This window comes from Chanos chanos, chromosome 3 (assembly GCF_902362185.1).
Source record: "Chanos chanos chromosome 3, fChaCha1.1, whole genome shotgun sequence".
In the NCBI taxonomy this organism is placed as follows: domain Eukaryota; kingdom Metazoa; phylum Chordata; class Actinopteri; order Gonorynchiformes; family Chanidae; genus Chanos; species Chanos chanos.
The window spans coordinates 2,272,501-2,292,500 of NC_044497.1; the positions used below are offsets into that span (position 1 = coordinate 2,272,501).

General features: G+C 42.7%; 2 protein-coding genes across 2 annotated transcripts in view; both read right to left on the reverse strand.

Annotated features, from left to right (window-relative positions):
- The window catches only part of LOC115808818 (carnitine O-palmitoyltransferase 1, liver isoform), a 19,323-nt gene extending 11,376 nt beyond the window's left edge, over positions 1-7,947 (reverse strand). Inside the window, exons 1-4 of the mRNA XM_030770306.1 lie at positions 7,892-7,947; positions 2,359-2,501; positions 1,072-1,211; positions 18-189 (exon numbers count right to left, since the gene is read on the reverse strand). Of these exons, the coding sequence (XP_030626166.1) occupies positions 18-189; positions 1,072-1,211; positions 2,359-2,499 (453 nt within the window). The 5' untranslated portion in view covers positions 2,500-2,501; positions 7,892-7,947. The remainder of the gene's footprint in view (positions 1-17; positions 190-1,071; positions 1,212-2,358; positions 2,502-7,891) is intronic.
- A 7,821-nt stretch (positions 7,948-15,768) lies between these two features.
- LOC115808791 (corticotropin-releasing factor receptor 1-like) overlaps positions 15,769-20,000 on the reverse strand; it is a gene marked incomplete at its 5' end in the record, with an annotated part of 11,998 nt that continues 7,766 nt past the window's right edge. Inside the window, 5 exons of the mRNA XM_030770274.1 lie at positions 15,769-15,912; positions 16,355-16,396; positions 16,950-17,085; positions 18,387-18,472; positions 18,839-18,911. Of these exons, the coding sequence (XP_030626134.1) occupies positions 15,769-15,912; positions 16,355-16,396; positions 16,950-17,085; positions 18,387-18,472; positions 18,839-18,911 (481 nt within the window). The remainder of the gene's footprint in view (positions 15,913-16,354; positions 16,397-16,949; positions 17,086-18,386; positions 18,473-18,838; positions 18,912-20,000) is intronic.

Below are 20,000 nucleotides of genomic sequence, written 5' to 3' on the forward strand. Positions count from 1 at the left end.
AGACAATGTGTACTAACCACCCAGAGTTTGGTCGTGTTGGACATCTTGCCGTGCTGTTCGAACATCCAGCTGTGATAGGACAGGAGCTGCTTGAGACACAGCTTCATGGTGAAGATGAGAGCGAGCCAGAGGAGAGTGCTGAACAACACTGCAGAGACCACTGTCTGACACTGCAGACTCATCGACTGGCTGTCAACCACACACACGCACACAGACGCACACACGCGCGCGCACACACACACACAGACACACACACACACACACACGCGCACACACACACACAGACACGAGGGAATACTTACATTTACGTATCAGTTTTTGTACAGATTATGGGTGTATCTCAAAAGCGAGTGAGCTGTCTACGTAGGCTACATTGTAAGTCATCAAACATGCCCCTCAACACAAGGGCTGTCCCAAATCTTAGATAACTATGCTCCTTAAAAAAACATTTCATACCGGCAAATTTTAAGACTGCATCATCTATATATCCTTAATTGTTAAGACAATCCCACAATGCAACGTGAAGGATGAGATTTCTTGACAATTTTCATTCAAGATGGCGCACAGAGACAGTGAGGCAGGCAGCAAAGCCATCTTCAAACATATGTTCACTCAACTAATGCATGGTGTTTTGCTTGTGTTTTTTGTCATAACGTGTACAGATGTCATTTTATGTATGACTGTGGTTATGTCGATGGTCATTTCACATTTTTCAGCACATCTAGGATAATCATGGATCAGCTCTGTCTAGCAGCCTTGTATAATTAAACAGAGTTACGGGGATTCATTGCTGCTCCTGTAAATGCCAACGAGAGGAGCAAAAACAGGTTCCATGGCTAGTGCACTTAAGTGAACACTGATGGCAGAGTGGAGGACACACCCGTCACCTGCAAGTGGCAGGAATGGCTGGTGATGTCATCAGTGCCGAACTAGAGTGTCTGAGTAAGCTGTCTTATAAGGTTCTGTTTCAGTTAAAATGCTGTCTGTGTAGGCAAACCTGAGCAAGGCGGCTCACTAGTTTTCAAGACACATCTGTGTGTTTGTGTTTGTGTGTGTGTGTGTGTGTTTTACCTGACTGGTAGATGCTCCTGTATCTTAGCGATTAGGCCCATTGAGGGGTCTGAGCGTGTGTACATGGTGGCCAGAATCGCTATGACGACAAACAGCCAGGAGGAGGGGCTAGCAGGGTACACACCAGTCACAACACAGTTCTATGGGAGAGAGCGAGAAAAAAGCACAGAGCCAGAGAGAACACAGTGGGGGGGTGGGGGTCGGGGGGGGGGGGGGGGGGGGGGCAGAGAGAGAAAGAGAGGAAAGTGAGAGTCCACACAGAATCAGGCACAGCTACTAAAACAAATCAAATCCCTGCTTATCAGTTGAAGCCGCATTAGTGGCTATAGTTTCTGTATCAGTGAGCGGAATGCGTTTCAGAGGCCAGACTGATAAATCACAGTCAAATATCTGTGAGGTGTATTTACTTTAGAAACTGAAACAGTGTCACTGGTTGAGGATTAACCAGACAAAACAATCTTATCTGAGCTGTTCAGGCACACACACACACACACACACACACAAAAACCAGAGGAAAAGAGCAATACACATACACACACACACACACACACACACACAGACACACACACGCAAAAACCAGTGGAAAAGAGCAATACACATACACACACACACACATACATGCGAATACACACACGGACTGTAATGCACACATATGAAATGCCTGTGAAACAAACATACATACTGTACATACGAACATACATACAAACATACACGCGCTCAGTAACACGCATGAGCTGAGTGCATGTTGTCCTGGGGCGTTACGTGAGAGTCAGAGGAGAGCGATGATGAACACCGAGACAGACCACTGTGACCAAGGAAGAGAAAGAAGAGAGGAGAGGAGTGGAGAAAATGAAGGGATGATGGAATGGAGAGAAAGTACAGGACGAGAGGAGAGGAGAGGAGAGGAGAGAACAGAGGGATGATGGAATAGAGAGAAAGTACAGGAGGAGAGGAGAGGAGAGGAGAGGAGAGGAGAGGAGAGGAGAGAGGGATGATGGATATAAAGAGAACACAGTCACAGGGAGTTGGGGGGGGGGGGGGTATGAATATTTAAAGATACATTCAGCAGGAAGTGTCAGAGACTTATCTCAGAGCAACGCAGCAGCTGTGCACACACACACGTACACGTACACACACACACACACACACACACACACGTACACATACATAAGGCATCTGCTTGAGAAACTCCATCCATTATGACATGACATTATAAGTCACATTATAAACGAGCTCTTTTTTTCTCTCTCTCTCTCTCCTTCTCGTTCTCGCTCTCTGCCCTCGTACCTTGAGGCGCACGATGCGTTTCTTCCAGGAGCGCAGACCGGACAGATAGACCTGATGAAGGGCCTCGTGAGAGAGGTGCAGGTCGATGCCCTCTGGAGTTATAGTGAACTGAAAGGCTACGGCTTGATGCGCTTCAGCCATGCCTGAAAAAAAACAAAAAACAAAACAGTATTAGGGCCACTCTCACCTGTGAGTTACATCTTCAGCTGAAACTGAAAAAAGTAAACCTTCACACCTGAAGAGAATGTTTAGGCTGTATAATGTTTGGATTTGTGTAATTTACATAATTACAAAACACCACACCTCCTGATCAGACTCTCGTGACATGCACTGCTACAGTCTAATTACATGAAAGACACGTCTGTGCCGGACGGTGTTGTCACATGTAAAGACAGAGGGATCCTCAGATCAAGTGTAAACATGAAAGAGGAACAGACCATGGTATTCTCTCCCTGCACTTATGATATTCCACTAAACTTCAGACAGAGTTTAACGTTTAAGAGGTCCACTTAACAGTAAGCGTAACTGACGTAGACACACACACACACAGAGGATGTGCTAAAGGTTATATTGACTGTATACCAGGATCCTGTGTGTTAGGTTAGAGATAGTGCATTTACAGGCCAGATAAAGATACTGCTGGATGCTCCACATAGCAAGCTGTTGCTAAGGTACAGCTACAGCTATTAAAAGCATAATCTGTTCCATTATTTATTTTAAATTCCGAAATGCCTTACAGTTAGTGAATAAAGACTGAATGTCTCCTGATGTTCAATCTGACATTTGCATTTGGATAAATCTATTGTAATTGCCTTGTAATGCCACGCAAGAAAAATAGTGATTAACCTTAACTCTGTCTTCAGAAAATACTTGTGCTTAAATTGCATAATATTTCTACTGTAGAGAATGTAAAATTGAGCATTGTTACATTGTTATGTATTGTCAGAATTCCGCATTCTTATTATGGTTTCGTTGGCATGGGAACACACTATTCAGAATGGTTTAGAACATTATTGTTACATCATTTAAAGGCCACCTAAAGTCACAGGTCAACAAGGAAAATACAATAGATCACTAACATTCCATTCAATTCATCAATCAGAATCTGCTTCCAAACCATACTCAGTGTTCTGCTTTCAGATGAAACCATACCATACACTAAGTGGACTGAGGTCTCAGCTGTGTGTGTGTGTGCGTGTGTGTGTGTGTGCGTGTGTGTGTGTGTGATGCAGTTTCTTTTTCTGTCTCCGTGTAGTTAGGTCATCAGTGAGATCAGGTGGACTGCACAGCTATCACTCAGAAACATCACCCAATCAGTGCTACTGGGCTTTCTGAAGGAAAAGGTTTCTATTGGCTATGTGTGTCAGTGCTGGGAATAAAGGGTGACTCCGCCCACTGTGATAATCAGTGTCGTTCAGATTCATTCTGCAGTCCATGCTCATAATGCAATCTGCATATTAAACAAATAAAACAATCTGCATAGCGTATTAATGTAATATTGAGGGAACATGACTGAATAGTGTCTGTGTTCTTTCATTTTACTGTTTCAATGAAGAGGCCAAAATTGATTTTCCCTCTCCGTTCACAAAATCCATATAATGCCCAAGGGCATTCCACTCTAACACATACACACTCTCTCTCTGTCTCTCTCTGTCTCTCTCTCTCTCTCTCTCTTCTCTCTCTCTTTCTCTCTCTCTGTCTCTCTCCCCATGCCCCCATTTACCTCAACTCTCTCTCTCTCTCTCTCTCTCTCTCTCTCTCTCTTCTCTCTCTCTCTCTCTCTCTCTCTTCTCTCTCTCTCTCTCTCTCCCCATGCCCCCATTTACCTCAACTCTCTCTCTCTCTCTCTCTCTCTCTCTCTCTGTCTCTCTCTCTCTCTCTCTTCTCTCTCTCTCTCTCTCTCTCTCTTCTCTCTCTCTCTCTCTCTCCCCATGCCCCCATTTACCTCAACTGTCTCTCTCTCTCTCTCTCTCTCTCTCTCTCTCTCTCTTCTCTCTCTCTCTCTTCTCTCTCTCTCTCTCTCTCCCCATGCCCCCATTTACCTCAACTCTCTCTCTCTCTCTCTCTGTCTCTCTCTCTCTCCCCATGCCCCCATTTACCTCAACTCTCTCTCTCTCTCTCTCTCTCTGTCTCTCTCTCTCTCTCTCTGTCTCTCTCTCTCTCCCCATGCCCCCCATATACCTCAACTCTCTCTCTCTCTGTTTCTCTGTCTCTCTCTCTCCCACTCGGCTGGGTCACAGAAGTGGCAGATGATTTATGCCATAGTTACTGACACTGGCAGACTGGCAGAGAGAGGAGAGAGAGAGAGAGAGAGAGAGGGACAGAGAGAGGGACATGCTTTGTCTATACTGTGTCTTCCCATACTGTATGTACTGTGTGTCCTCATTAGTGCTGTGGTTTAACATAGAAACAGAAAGCCTGGGAGGTCCAGAGCCAGCCTGCCAAGGTACAACACACACACACACACACACACACAAACAAATAAACACACACTCACACACCTTATGTTCCAGACTACACATGGAGAAGGGCATATGAAGGGGTGTGGTTTCCACCATACTGGGTAAGAAAGCCTTACAGCTAAAAAATGGAGTTACACACACACACACACACACACACACAGACTCCGCTAAGATCTGAGCAGAGAGTTTATTAGCCCTAACAAACAGAAAGAGAGAGGGGGGGGGGGGGCACTAGACAGGTCGGTTGGCAATGGGCCAAGCAGTCCAATCTGTCTGACAAACAAAAGATAGAACACATTCCTTTACATTAAACACCCCGATTCATCAATCATTAAAATATAACACATCCATTATTCAAACATATGAAGTGCTTTCAAAACGCTGAGAGTGTGTGTGGATGACGCACGGCGTGTTAACCAAAGCACAAACACGACTGCGTCTTATTTACGCCCGAGCCTCTAGAATCATCTACTGACACAGCTGCAGTACCATGTGACACTACACATGCCTGGACCTATGAGAACCGACAGACAGTCAGTCAGTTACAGGAGACAGACAGACAGACAGACAGGCTGACATACAGACAGGGCCAGAGGTGTGAGAGAGTGAAGTGGGTGAAAGGTAACACAGGCGGTGCTCAGGTTGTATATAATTACGCTGTCTCTATTGGCACCCATCCAAGTACATGAGTCAGAAAACTTCCATAAGGACACACTTTCACGGGTAAACACATCACACACACACACACACACACACACAAAACCACCACTGCCATCGCCACTGCAAAAGAGATAGTGTCATTTTACACACACACACACCTCACACACACACACCACTACTACACAGAGAATTATACTGGTAATAATCTTGGTAATAAACCCTCTTTGTCTCCCAGTCCTTCTTTCTCCCTCTCTCTCTCTCTCTGTCTCTGTCCCTCTCTCTCTCTGTTTCTGTCCCTCTCTCTCTCTCTGTCTCTGTCTCTGTCTCTCTCACTGTGGGACCCTGGTGTTGTGCGAAGACACAGCCTTTCCTGAAAAAGGTTCATGAGATCATGTCAAACCCTTACGGGACAGAGTGACTCGTTGTTTTAGAATGGACCAAAAACTGTGTGATTAGCTAATCAAACACCCCAGCTGTTCACTTTAAATAGGATCTGTCAGACAATCCTGACACACACCACAGAACAGGTTCCAGCGAGACCAAACAAGCCAAACCACTCAGGACGGGTGCCGGAGAAAGACAGGAAAAATACGCAACAGATTATTCTGGAGCAGTGTGATTTAGTGCCCAAACTTCCCCCAGTTTTTAAGATATGATGTCCAAAAGGTTGGGATTTATCGCTGCGGCTGCTGCTCTAATCCAGAGTCACCCTGGATTTTCACTCTCTGTGTCAGAGGACAGAGTGCCATGCATTTGACTTCAACTCACCTCCCTTTCCTGTCTGGACCTCTTTCCCTACCACTGCACCTTAACATTCATATGCTAATGCTTCTAATACAGTGAAACTCAATTTTAAAACTCTAAACAAATCCATTCTAATTTTGAATTTCGAACGGGTGTACTTTTAACCATTAGATAGTGCAGAGTACCTCCATGAATTCCGTGTAACAAAAAAAATTTATAATTCTTGTGAACACAGGACAGAAACAGTAAGTCAGTGTATATCTGTTATGTGGCTTTGATGTTGTTCTGAACACGGAAAAAGTGAAACGCTCAAAATACAGCGAGAACCATATATAAACTCGCTGAGGCCACTGTAACCGTGACAACGTGTTACCATAGCAACCGAAGCAGCGAGGCATTTTCTTAATGCATTCCTCTTGACTAAGCATAATTTCCCAACAAACAATCGGATGTTGAACAATATCAAAACGGTGAGCAAACGCAAACGAGCCAAATAAAACTTTAAGCAACCTCTACTTGAGTTGGTCACTCGTCAACATTATAAACCACGCAAAAATGCCCAGCAGACTGTCTGACAGGGTTGTGTGTAAAACGGCACTTGTTATAACGCGACCTCCCAGACAGATAAGGCTCGTTTATCAGGGTTTTCAGGTCGAGCTGACTGATTTTTTTTTTTCTCCTCAAAGTTCCTAAACGTACTTTAATTATTAATGTGTGTCAGTTTAACCCTAACTTTGGCCAAAAAACCATCACATAGTGAGACGAGAACGGTCTTGTAGGCTAATTTTGTTAGAGAACCACGTTCTCCATGTCGGTTAACACGACCTACCAAGATTAGGATTCCGAGCGGCATGTCACATTAACTCCAAAAGTTATTGGGTCACTTTAAGAGAGAGAAGAGTCATTGTATTGGAGGCAAGGTAAAACTTTATGATACCGAAGCTGATCTAAAACTACAGGAGGCTCCAGAGAAATCTATCGTCAAGAAGAGTTAAGTGGTTAAATATTTCACAGACAGGAATCCAGTTTAATATTGTTTAAAATGGTTGATTGGACGATTTTGCCGACAGTTAATGATTGCCAGATATGTATGACTTTGACTCATCGGTGATTTGAAACTCGACAAATTAAATTTTCAAAAAACGTATGCTATACACCTTTAAAAATTCACGTTACGACATGGTTTGTTACGTTATCAGACATTGAGGCTAGTCCCTGGTGTGTACAAACATTTAAAGGACAAACAGTCACTGATACCGACACATGACCCAGCATCTCGTGTATAAAAACCCGTAACCTTTTCGTGTGTAATACTGGGCCTAATGAATCTGTGGACCAGACATTGTCCAAACCTAATATTGCAAATCGTGGCAGCTGTCTATCGGCGAATGTGTCAAATAGCTATTGTACCACCTACTGGTTTGATAAGAGCGAAATTAGCCGGCGAGCGAAACAGGTAGGCTATAGGTTGATTTGTGGCGAAAATAATCTGTTAATTCTTATAATCTTATAATACAATAATACAATGTAATAAATGCATACAGTCCAAGCCTGCTTTTTAAGTCCGTCACAATACAGGTACGGATAATAAAAAGGCGCCGTGTGCGTTTTCACGTTTTGATGTCATTCTGCTGCAACACAGACGTTGTATAAATGCATTAACATACCGACAATTACTGCGAAAGACTTCAAGAATCTGGAATTAGCAGGCTTGCAACCAGTAGCTACTGTCGTCGGTTCACACTTCCTCCGTATCTCTCGTTCGGATGGGCCCTCCTCTTCCCCTCCTTACGTATGGACAACATGTATATAGGCGACCTTCCTAAGTGCGTTACGCTCCCCTATGTTCAAAGATATGTCTGAAGCACACATACATTCTATTGGCCTCGGTACGTTCTGTAAGCGTCCGTGGGTTATGTAGACCAATCACGTTTTAGGACGACGAGTGAACATGCAGAGAGGGGAGCGTATCCCGCCCATTACGCATACACACACACACACACACACACATATACAGAGAGGGAGAGAGATAGAGAGAGGGAGAGACAGAGAGAGAGAGGCCTGCCTAAATTATGTAATAAAGAGGGCGGTTCAGTGTTCAGACAGTTGCTCAGGCTATGTAGTGGAGCAGATGCCTTTTGCTGTGTTGGGGTGTTGGTCATGTCACACATATGGACGTATAAAGAAGATGATTAGATATTTCATTCGCGGATGGAGACTCCCCATCCCGGTTTATTGTTCCCATTTGAATCACATGCATATAAACAGTACTGGTGACAAGCAGGCTACAGAACAACTTTACCCCTGGGAAGCATCTGGAGAAAGAAAAAAAGAACCTGAATGAATTTATGGGGCAAAGCAAAGCATGTCTGCACGAGCTGATCGTGATCTGTCTAGACAATCTTGACTCTGCTGTACTCCCATACTCTCTGACTTCGTCCTCTGTTTCAGAAGAAAACTACCAATAGGCTAACTTTAACATTAGGGATTAATGACAGTTTACTGATTGGATGACACAAGTGGACAGAGCAGAGGGTCACTTATTGGACAACACATCAGTGGACAGAGCATAGGGGTACTGATTGGATGACACAAGTGGACAGAGCAGAGGGTCACTTATTGGACAACACATCAGTGGACAGAGCATAGGGGTACTGATTGGACGACACATCAGTGGACAGAGCAGAGGGTTCCTGATTGGATAACACATCAGTGGACAGAGCAGAGGGGTACTGATTGGACAACACATCAGTGGACAGAGCAGAGGGGTACTGATTGGCTGGATGGGTCAATCTGGACTGTGTACTGATAAATGGAGTCTTGCTTTACTGACCACACAGACATACTGTCAGACTATGGATAAGATATTAGGGTCTTTATCTATTTTTAAAATTTGGTTAGAGAGTGAGAGAGAGAGGGAGAGAAACAAAAGCCCAGTTTGTTCAAAGGTCAGACTGGATTTTCTGAATGCTTACTGGTCCAGAGAAGGAGAGCGTGTTTTTCCTGTCCTACTGGGAGTATACTGATAGGACAGGCGAGAGTTAATGAGGAACAAGAATACCAGTAAATAAAATAGGAGTCATTAACACTCAGATATAGCATTGTTGTGCCAATGGTACCGGCAAATGCTGGCCAATGGTTCACTGTGACTTAATACTAATATCACTTAGCTGTGACCATAAACTTATTTCAGAACCAGAGCCCAGGGAAATTACAGTTAATCTGAAACACTCTGTTTAGCCTATAGCTCAGCACTCTGAACACTGAACCTAGAAATTATTCAAAATAACTATTCATCAGCCTTAACCTATATTATACAATAGCATTAAAGTAGCAAGTACAGTAATACTCTTTACTCTTTTCAGTACTTCTAGCTAAGTTTCTGGATCACCACATTCAGTGACTTGGAAATAATTCACAACGTATTCAAGGAGTAGAAATGCGAATGTGCACGTTTATTACAACAGCTGAATTCAAAAGAATTAATCTTATGTTGAATAAACTGCGATTCCAGTGGAGACAAGGCACATCCGCTATACACACACACACATATATAACAGCATCTGTACTACTCACAAGAAGACAAACAACCAACAGTCGACAAAAACAATATCCTCGTTACCTAAAGTATGTATGAATGATCAATTACGCCAGTATGAAAGCTGCGTTTTAACTGAATTTCCTTCGCTTTCTTCGCCCATGTCTGATCGCCTGAAAAATTAACAACTAGATTGCGCGCCACATCACAGCATGCATTTTTGATTACACCAATCAGATTACACAAAATCAGCTTGTCCTCCATCTTGAATGAAGAGATTTCTGGGCAGGGGGCGTGGCTTTTAGCGCTACTTGAAGGTGTTTGGCTTTCACCAGGTGAATTTTCGCTCAGCTGAATATTTTTTTTTAACTTAAACAATTAAACAATCATTTCGCCCATTTCGCGTAGCTCGCAGTTTCGCTGTGATTAACTCCGCCAATTCTCCTCCTGCCATTAACTTTTCATGCATTCATATCGCTCGAAGATTTCGCACCGCGTTCGGTTAAAACGCAGCTCTACAGTACGTTTCCACAGCTGCGATTTTTCGCATCGCTTTCATTGAGGTTGAATGGGTGGGAAATTCACACAGATGTGAAGCATGCAGAACTTAGATGGCAAATTTGCAACTTTATGTAGATGAGCACCAATAAGTTCAGCTTGTGATGTGTTTGGAGAGGCGGGAGTAACAAAAAAAAGTCTGACCAAGATAGTGGAGGCTAAATGCTACATGTAGCATGGAAACATGTATATGATTAAAACATGTAGGGCAACCATTTGTTTCTACATCAACACGCTTTGTTGTTTACATGTTACATGAACTTAGTCAGGGCCAGAGCAGTACCAAAAAAAAACCCCTCTCAATGGCTCTGGTCAGGGCAAGTAGGCCACCGTAGACTTTCATTTAAGCACTCCAACTTTTGAGCCAGGTGACTCGCTTGCTATTTTTTGCGACTACGCCCCCAGTGTGAAAGGTGTTTTGCTGTGTGGGAACCTGGCATTACTCACGAAGAGGCAACCAAAAGAACCGTCTGAGTGATGATCTAGTGGAGTTACTTACACACAAAAGGATGGTGAGGGAAGGAGAGGAAAGGGAAGAAGAAGAGCAGGCCCAGCCACGTTCAGGTATGAGAGACCAGAGTTACCGAGGTTGGCAGTACGAGACCGTGAGCAAGACTTTGTGTCGGTGCTGCCAGAGTCTTTTGTTGTCGCAGGTCCTCTGAAGCGGTGAAGCTAGGCTGATTCCTCACAGAGATGAGCAGGGCAGACGGACGGACTACATTAGAGTTGACGCAACCGGAGCTCAGCTGACACTAAGCTGAACTGTAGCGTAGCTGAACTATAGGATAGCAGGGCACCTGGCATTTTATCTGCTGCTATCCTTTTCGGCAGATAATGTTGATTGGACTTGAGACATGGTCCAAATCCTGAGGTGATCTAATCAATGATCTAGTGATCCAGCTTATCAAATCCGGTGATCTAGTATTCATTGTTGAGTTGTCAACTCTGTTAGGTCTGTTAGGTATTCCTCTGAAGGCCGATTTATACTTCTGCGTCGAATCTACGCCGTAGGTTCCACGTAGCTGCATGCCCTATGCTGCAGCCTACGCCGTAGCCTTACGCGCACCTCCCCAGAAATGTAACTACACATCACGGCGATGCAGACCGTACCAACTGTGATTGGTCCACTTGATAGCATCGTATTAACCGTGCGTAATTTTTAGTGCCTGATAGCTTTGCACCTTTTGTTTTTTGTTTTTTTTTTATATAACAAACATTTTGCACCTTGAACAGTATTGTGCACGTTACTGCAAATAAAAACTATAACTTGATTTTTATAACAGGTCTTTATTGAAATGGTTACATGTCGTTTATAGGTTCATTTATTTTATGTCCTTGAGTAACCGCACTGTCTCTGAACATAGGGGTGCTCGGGCCATGATCAGGGGCACAGGGACAGAGACAGGGAGGGGGAAGGAGAGTAGGAAAGGATGTCAAGCAAAGGTGAGAAGAAGGGGGGTTGAGGGGAGAGTCTATGCAATTTCTACTACACAGACAAGCACATTTTTATATGCCCATGTACTGCAATCTCCTCCAGTTGCCGCCTGACACAACAAAAAAATAAAATAGCCATAATTAACACTCAGATATAAGCTATATATGTGTACAGAACGCTCAATGGAAACTGCTGAATAATGAAACAGTAGAGGTGCATAATAATATATGGCAAGGGGAATTAAATATCAATTATGTTAAATTGTGAATTAAATGTTAAATGTTGAATTAAATATTAGAGTGTGAGCAGTGCAAATCCTACATGGGCAGATGCAGTAAATCAGAAATGTGAGCAATGATTTTTTAGCAAATTGTCTTTTGGCCATTTCACGTTGTACACGAGCAATAAATATTTTCCTTTGCGTTTTGGAAATGTCGTTTAAACAGGTAGAGTGCGATGAGACCAGATATACACTAGATGGCGATGCTGCTCAGCATCACTTTGCAACCTTTACGGTAGGGGTGGGCAAATCTGGTCCTGGAGGGCCATGGTCCTGCTGTTTTTCTTGTTGACCAACTAAATACAGTCTCTGATTGGCTGAGGAGCATGCACACCTGTTTTCAAAGTGAAAATCAACAGGTAGCTAAGAGGTGAAAACAAAAACCGGCAGGACACTGGCCCTCCAGGACCGGATTTGCCCACCCTTGCTTTACGGTCTGTAGTCCCAGCCTCTCTCTGGAGTCTGCCTCCAGTCAGCTTTTCCCCTACTGATCTAAAGAATAAATCAACACAGTTCTCCAGTCAGAGTTACACTGCTAATGTATTCCTTTTCAGTTTTGACCTGCCCTAATTATCTATCACTTATTTCTATAATTGATGAAGTTTCTCCCCACTTTTAGGATGATAAAGAGGTTTAAGTCCCAGTCTAAGCCCATAGATGACTTTGTTCTGTGTAAGTACTGCATTGTGTTCTGCAGGCAGTGGATGGGATCTCAGGACTTTTAGTAAGATAGTCGAGTGCGTAAGTTAGAGGAGTTACCACACTCCTAAAGAAAAGACAAGAAATCTCTCTCTTAGGACTGTGGCATTCCCAAACTTTTACTTCACCATTTCTGACTTATCAAGGCCTCAGTGACCATCTGCACTCACTGCATGTTTACAGCAAATGTCCACTTTTACCGCTGGGATCACACAGAGTTCATTTCAGAATGTTATTCATTTTATACTCCACTGACACCTGTAATGGTATAATTAGTCAGCAGATGGCGCTGTTCATTCCCGTTAAACTGGTGCACTAGATTAAGGCTGGAACAAAACATATGCGGTGGCTGTGGAACTGGAGGGCAACCCAGCACTGTCCGTATGCAATAGTGACCCCAGGTAACATTTGACTGTTCTTCCCACTCTGACCAGTATCTCTAGTCTGACAGTCGTGTCATTCATCCAGCTTGAGAACGCAACAGGAGGTCAGTGTTGATGCATTAGCAGTAGCTCTCACACACAAAAGAGAGAAGGCCGGCTCACTCGAGCCTGGCTGTCATAAAAAACGGTTCCCCACCACAGTGAGGGAGAACAAAGAGCCGTTTTTTTGGGGTCCACTTGTTACCCCTCCTTCTTATTTGTCCTAGTTGGTGCTGCGTAAGTTATCTGCCCATAAATTGGTTTCCCATGAATAGCTGCTATGAATATTATTGTAACCTAAGGACCTCGTTAGAGACAGCAACAGTGAGTGCCCAGGCCACCACTTTACAATGAGTCTCCTATGTATAGACACAGAAAGAGAGAGAGAGAAGGAGAGAGAGAGAATGGGAAAGGGAGAGAGAGAGAAAAACAGAGAGAGAAGGAGAGAGAGAGAGAGAATGGGAAAGGGAGAGAGAGAGAATGAGAGAGAGAAACAAAGAGAGAGAGAATGAGAGAGAGAGAGAATGAGTATTATGTTGGAGCATTTTTTTTTTTTATCCGTACATCTGATCTCAGAAGGACTGCCAACATGATTTAGGAGCGAACAATCAGAGTCCGTCTGAGGCTTTTTTAAAATGGGGGAAGGAACGGTAACACACATATTGTCTGGCGTGCAGCTCTCTCCTGGTGCTGGAATTTTTTGGATGTTTGATATGAAAGAAACTGGCAGCGGAATGTGGGTATTATTTTCTTTTTGTAAAATAGCTCTGGGTTCCCTTAGGCAACATTTCATTGTCATCAATTATATTACGACTATTAGGAATTCAGCAGCAGTGTCTCTGATATCTTGGCTTTGAGACCGTTTTCATATTTCAGGCCTGGTCAGAGAGTACTGTCTCTTCACTCTTCTGATTTTAGTCTGAATGGTCCTAAAACTTCTGATGGGCTCTGTGTGTGTGTTTTGGGCCCACGTGTGTGTGTGTGTGTGTGTGTGTGCGCTTGTGTTATGAAAGCTTATTTTCACTGGACCAAGTCAAAGATGACAATCAACACAAAATCCTCCAAACAGTAATATTTCAGTCATTTAAATGCCACTGCCATGTCACCGCATCCAAACTCCGCCTCTTACTCTCATCCAAACTCCGCCTCTTACTCTCATACAAACTCCGCCTCTTACTCTCATACAAACTCCGCCTCTTACTCTCAACACCAGTCTTTTCCACCTGTCTTCCCTCTGATGTCGCAGGTCTTTTCCACCTGACCTCCCTCTGATGTCGCAGGAATGATATTCTCCACAGTGTGAACTAGCAGAATTACACCACATCAGTGGTCTATAAACTTATACCCAGAACGTTTTGTATCTCTCTTGTGACTCGAGTAAAAAAAAAAAACCAAAAAAAAAAAACAACCCTATAAATAAATAAATAAATAAACTTTTGGATCAAAATCTTTTTCAAATGTATTTTACCTGGTGATGGCACAGGCTGTAGATTTCACAAAAACTGCTGGTCAAAAGAATCATTAAAATATAACCTCTTTTTCTTGTCTGTTTTAAAAGCTGTTTACGTGGAATAGGGTTAGAACACCACAAACTTTGTGTTTCATTTTAGCGTCTTCTCATCATTAAGCGACTCTTATCCCTCTCCCTTTACCCTCTGTCGTTTTTGTGTCTCATGCCTTCACTTCATCCTGAACTCTTTCAATTCTCCTCTGTTACACTCATTTTTCTTACACTAATGTTTTTCTTTTGTTTTGTTTTCTTTTGTTTTGTTTTCTTTTGTTTCTGAATCCATATCATTGCGAGTTTCATGCTGCAGTGATCATGTTTCAGACCTGACAGACGTAAAATACAGCTCACATATAAACTGAACTGAACTCCATAGCTTTAAGACCACAGTAACACTGAGTATCTGTGAGAGAGAGAGAGGGAGAGAGAGGGAGAGAGGGAGAGAGAGAGAGAGAGGGGAGAGAGAGAGAGAGAGAGGGAGAGAGAGAGAGAGAGAGAGAGAGGGAGAGAGAGAGAGGGAAAGAGGGAGAGAGAAGAAATGAACTTGAGATAGACACTGCAACAACAGCCTGTCCAGGTTGTCTTTTTTTTGTCTTTTAATATTTCATCCATCATGCTGTAATTAAAGTGAAATGTCCCCCGAACTCATTCCCAGTGTCACGATCTGCCTGATTTACGCCATCAGTCTGGGAAAAAAAAACATTCCAGGACCAGTAAGCACAGCGCAGGTCTTCATAACCAAAGAGTCCGCAGGACGGCAAATCATCAGGCCGTCCCAGGATGGGAAGATTTGAGAGGTGTCGTAGAGTGTTCTCCATCAGCTAGAGTCATTAACGGAGTCATTAAAGGAGAAGTGGGCTCTTTCCGTCTCCTGCAGACAGGACAGTCCCCCATGTCTGACTTCAGAGCGGCTTTGGCTTTGTTCAGAATGCCTCTATTTCACCTTTTCATTTCACCTCTCTCCCTAACTCCCAGTGTCCACATCACGCTCTTCTCCAGTAAAATGTTCCAGACTTTTGCACTGTATGTTGAGTTTCTTGGCCATGAACATTCTCTGACTGTCTCTCCCTCTCTCTCTCTCTGTCCCTGTCTCTCTCTCTCTGTGTCAGACAGTGGTGGTAGACTGTTTAATGCTGTGGAAGCTGATGCGGGTGGGGGAGGTGGGGATGGACATCGCCATGGCAACCCGGCCTCGGATGGAATGTTTGTCCTGCCAACGATGCCAGCGCTTCCTCACCGCTGACCTCACCTGCGCAGACAGAGACGCAGTCCATCACATGCGTGCCAAACGGACAGTCAGACAGACAGACGGCCTATCAGACACAGCCAGTTAAATCAAAAAGCCAGTTAGAGAGGCAGCTGTCCAAACAGTCAGCCAATTAGATGGTGAATCAGTCCAACATACAATCATTCAATCAGTCTGGCAAACAGACAGACAGACAGACAGATAGACAGACAGACAGACAGACAAACGGACTGGTTCAGCAGCGGAGAGAGGGAAGTTGTCTGTGAATGAGAGTGAAGCTGATCAGCCTCCCGGCAATGTTGTCATTAACGTGTTAATTTTCTTCAGCAGGGCTAATGTAAAGGCAGTTCTGTGTCACTGAGAGAGACCTGTCACAGTCTCTCTCGTGGGCCATGAGAAATGAGAGTCATTAAAATGGCCTGATAGAATAAAGGCATGTGCTTACCTCACTATTCAGAAAACAGTAAAATACAGACACAAAGAAGCCCTGTGAGAGAGAGAGAGAGAGAAAGAGAGAGAGAGACAGAGAGAGGGAGGGAGAGAGAGAGAGAAGAAAAAAATAGGCAGTGAATGAGAAAACAGTGAGAGGAAGAGAATAAGAAGAGGAAGAAGAAAAAAAGAACAGGAGTAAAATAGATATCGTTTTGTCTGTTGTAGAAATCCTTGAATCTGGCTCTGACGGTCTAGAGTCTAGAGTTTGGCTGGTTTTTCTATCAGCAAAAGACGTGGTCTGTGATTGGCTGGACAGTGCACACACATACTTCCTAGGTAAAGACCAGCATGCCTGCAGACCCTCAGAATCAGATTTGAGGAAAGTTGCTCTTTTCCCTGATTGTTTATTTGTCATTAAAATGAACTTTGACACACAGGACTACAAATCCCATCGTCTAAACTGCAGGTGTGACGGATGTGCTATGATACACAGGACTACAAATCCCAGTTCCTAAACTGTAGGTATGATAGTTTACGTTACAATTTAACTGCATGTCTTTCTAAGTGGAGTTGCCATGAATGAGATTATAATGTAGTTTCTGCCGTACTTGGAAAGACTGGAGGAAAGAATTGAAGTAGATGAACACGATCTGAGAGACTTCATCCTCTCCTGGATTCACAAAGAACAGCATGTAGGTGATACCCAACAGAGGCAACAAGACCAGTGTGGCCTTGACTGCTTTTCTATGGAGAGAGAGAGAGAGAGAGAGAGAGAGAGAGAGAGATGAGCGTTAACTCCACATCAAAACCTTACGGATCCCTTTATTTTAAAAGCACAGTGCCGCATAGCTCTGTGGAGTCTGTCTGTCAGTCTGAGATTTAAGTCTGTACATATTATGGGAGATGCCAATATAATGTATGTACATAATGTACGAATGGTGAAAATGAAATGCATGAGTGCCAGGAATAGTAGTGTATTTTCATATTTCAAATCTACTTAAAAAAAAAAAAAGATATGACTGATTTTTTTTAGGTCTTTAACTCTTTGAAACTTTCTCAGAGCTGAATAACTGCTGTTTAGCTAGTATTAATGAGGTCTGTAGGGTACCTGTATTGTGGGGTACCTGTATTGTGAGGTACCTGTATTGTGAGGTAGCTGTATTGTGAGGTATGTGTATTGTGAGGTACCTGTATTGTGATGTAACTGTATTGTGAGGTATCTGTATTGTGAGGTATCTGTATTATGAGGTATGTGTATTGTGAGGTATGTGTATTGTGAGGTATCTGTATTATGAGGTACGTGTATTATGAGGTATGTGTATTGTGAGGTACCTGTTTTATGAGGTATGTGTATTGTGAGGTATGTGTATTATGAGGTACCTGTATTGTGATGTAACTGTATTGTGAGGTATCTGTATTGTGAGGTATCTGTATTATGAGGTATGTGTATTGTGAGGTATGTGTATTGTGAGGTACCTGTATTATGAGGTACGTGTATTATGAGGTACCTGTATTGTGAGGTACCTGTATTGTGAGGTAGCTGTATTGTGAGGTATGTGTATTGTGAGGTACCTGTATTGTGATGTAACTGTATTGTGAGGTATCTGTATTGTGAGGTATCTGTATTATGAGGTATGTGTATTGTGAGGTATGTGTATTGTGAGGTATCTGTATTATGAGGTACGTGTATTATGAGGTATGTGTATTGTGAGGTACCTGTTTTATGAGGTATGTGTATTATGAGGTATGTGTATTATGAGGTACCTGTATTGTGAGGTACCTGTATTGTGAGGTAGCTGTATTGTGAAGTATCTGTATTGTGATGTAACTGTATTGTGAGGTATCTGTATTGTGAGGTATCTGTATTGTGAGGTATGTGTATTATGAGGTATCTGTATTGTGAGGTATCTGTATTGTGAGGTATCTGTATTGTGATGTAACTGTATTGTGAGGTATGTGTATTGTGAGGTAGCTGTATTGTGAGGTACGTGTATTGTGAGGTATGTGTATTGTGAGGTATGTGTATTTTGAGATTAGTGAGGTACCTGTACTGAATGGTCTCGGACGTAGTGGAGGCTCTGAGTTTGGTCATTAGGATTCTGACGATGTTGAAGAGGAAAACAAAATTTATCTGCAGGAATAATCATCACAAATATGTGAAGATGGGAGGAGTAATATTTGCATGAAATAACAAGAAAAGTAAAATGTAAAAAATGCATTTGTAAAAAAACGTTGTAAATTAGTTCAGCAGTTTGTCTAATGTAGATACTGGCCACAATAAGAATAAACTTGAGATTCATACAAATTACAAAAAAACAAGGTATATAATTATACCTATGTAAATACACATGTGCATTGTGCAGATACACATTGTATAAAAACCAGGAATCCTAATCCCTCTGTTTATCAGTGTTTCGGACAGAAGTGTGGGTGTGTGTGAGAGAGAGAGAGAGAGACAGACAGACAGACAAATGCTTAGTTGGCTGTCTGCTCTTACCACTAAGACCAGTATCATAGGCCCCTGGTAGATATAATCAGTATAGACTCCAGCTCTCTTCCCAAACCAGCATCTGCAATGTGGACACAACAAAAGACAGACACATCCAAATTATTTTAGTAAGACACATGCACATACACACACACACATACACACACACACACACACATATACACACATACATTGAGACCCACAGGTCCCCACATTTCACACATATAAAGAACTTCACATAGACACAAAGGTCTCCGCTTTTACAGTACACACTCACAAGCCCTTGAACAAACACATGTGCACAAACACGTGCACACACACACACACACACACACACACACACACACACACACACATTTTATTTACAGATGAATCAGTCTGTTTCTTCATTTATGCTGTATCCTGTAAGACAACTTTCCCATCAGTCGCCCTGTCTCTAATTAACACTTTTACGTTAATGCTGCTTAACTGATCCAGTCTTTTCACATTAAGCCCAATAGAGGCTAATGTAATGAAATTAGTTTTCATTTAATTTCACCATAACTGTAAGTCACTGTGGATAAGAGTGTCAGCTAAACAAATAAATACAAACATGCATATTTTTAGGTCTAATGTCCTGTGAATAAATGCAATTATGTAAACAGCTTGGAGCAACAAACAGCCCTTTCAGTAAACAGTGGGAAAGAACACAACAGTTTAATGTTACAATTAAGGCTATTCGTGCTTTAAATAAGCTTTAATCAATAAGAGACTGTATCCTATAGGTCTATTAAATACATTCAATCCACTCTGTCTCTAGAATACATTGTGTGCATGTGCTTGTAAGAAGGGGGGGTGACAGTTCTCCATACTATAACATAACACTAGTTTTCATATGTGATACTCTTGTATGGCAGTATGTTAAGTATATTCAGTTCAATGTGTTGTATGGTAATGTGTTAAGTATATTGACTAAAATGTTTTGAATGCTAGTGTGTTGAGTATGTTGAATGGAATGTGTTATATGTGTGTTGTGCCTGTTGTTAGAAGATCAGATTTGCATAAGTTCACTAACCAGTTAATGTTAGATAACATTAGAGCTTTGCCAAGACTGCTGTGCATTGACTGTCTATGTACTCTTAGCATGATGCGCATTATACCAAGGGTTTGTACTGATTGAAAAAAGAGCCGT